General features: G+C 53.1%; 1 protein-coding gene across 4 annotated transcripts in view; it reads left to right on the plus strand.

Moving 5' to 3' along the window:
- The first annotated feature begins 164 nt into the window (after positions 1-164).
- srpk3 (SRSF protein kinase 3) overlaps positions 165-818 on the plus strand; it is a 14,556-nt gene continuing 13,902 nt past the window's right edge. For 2 of the 4 annotated variants that reach the window (XM_017403817.3, XM_017403818.3), the window contains exon 1: positions 165-809. In XM_017403817.3, the coding sequence (XP_017259306.1) occupies positions 180-809 (630 nt within the window). In that variant the 5' untranslated portion in view covers positions 165-179. The remainder of the gene's footprint in view (positions 810-818) is intronic. The other 2 variants (XM_017403819.3, XM_025003178.2) reach the window with 1 other exon arrangement.

Here is an 818-nt window from a genome sequence, read left to right on the forward strand (position 1 = left end):
GTTGGGCAGCACCCGGTCAATAAAGTGCCAATCTGCCAACACCTGTCTAAGATAACTGAGATAACTTTTATCATGAACTGCTGTTGTATGAATAAACAGAATTAAAATGTTCTTTTTCTTATTTGTTTGTAGTATGCTAATACTGTGAAAGTGAACCGGGTCTCCATGTTCCAATTGGTATGAAACGGTTCATTTTCCTTCTTTTTGCTTTTTGTTTCAGGCTGAATGAGCTCTGTGACTCTCAGAGTCTGAGGGCTGGTGGGAGCCCACCTCAAACACTGCTGCAGAGTGACCAACAGAAAGACCTTCTGGCCCCCAAAAAACTAGACATCACAGCAGCAGGTTCAGGGGATCCTCAAGAAATAGCCACATTAGACCACCCAAGTGCCACCCAGACATCCCAACCTCAAAGCCCCCGCCAGACATCCAGGTCATCCCGTCCTCGGAGCCCCCACCAGACTTCCCAATCACCCCTTCCTCAGAGCCCCCACCAGATACCCCAGTCACCCCTTCCTCAGAGCCCCCACCAGATACCCCAGTCACCTCATCTTCAGAGCCCCTACGAGTCACCCCAATCACCTTGTCCTTACAGCCCCCACCAGACTACCCAATCACACCATCCTCGGAGCCCCCACCAGACTTCCCAATCACCCCTTCCTCAGAGCCCCCACCAGTCACCCCAATCACCACTTCCACAGAGCCCCCACCAGTCAACCCAATCACCCCTTCCTCAGAGCCCCCACCAGACTTCCCAATCACCCCTTCCTCAGAGCCCCCACCAGTCACCCCAATCACCCCTTCCTCAGAGCCCCCACCAG

This window comes from Kryptolebias marmoratus, linkage group LG6, assembly GCF_001649575.2.
Source record: "Kryptolebias marmoratus isolate JLee-2015 linkage group LG6, ASM164957v2, whole genome shotgun sequence".
Taxonomy (NCBI): Eukaryota; Metazoa; Chordata; class Actinopteri; order Cyprinodontiformes; family Rivulidae; genus Kryptolebias; species Kryptolebias marmoratus.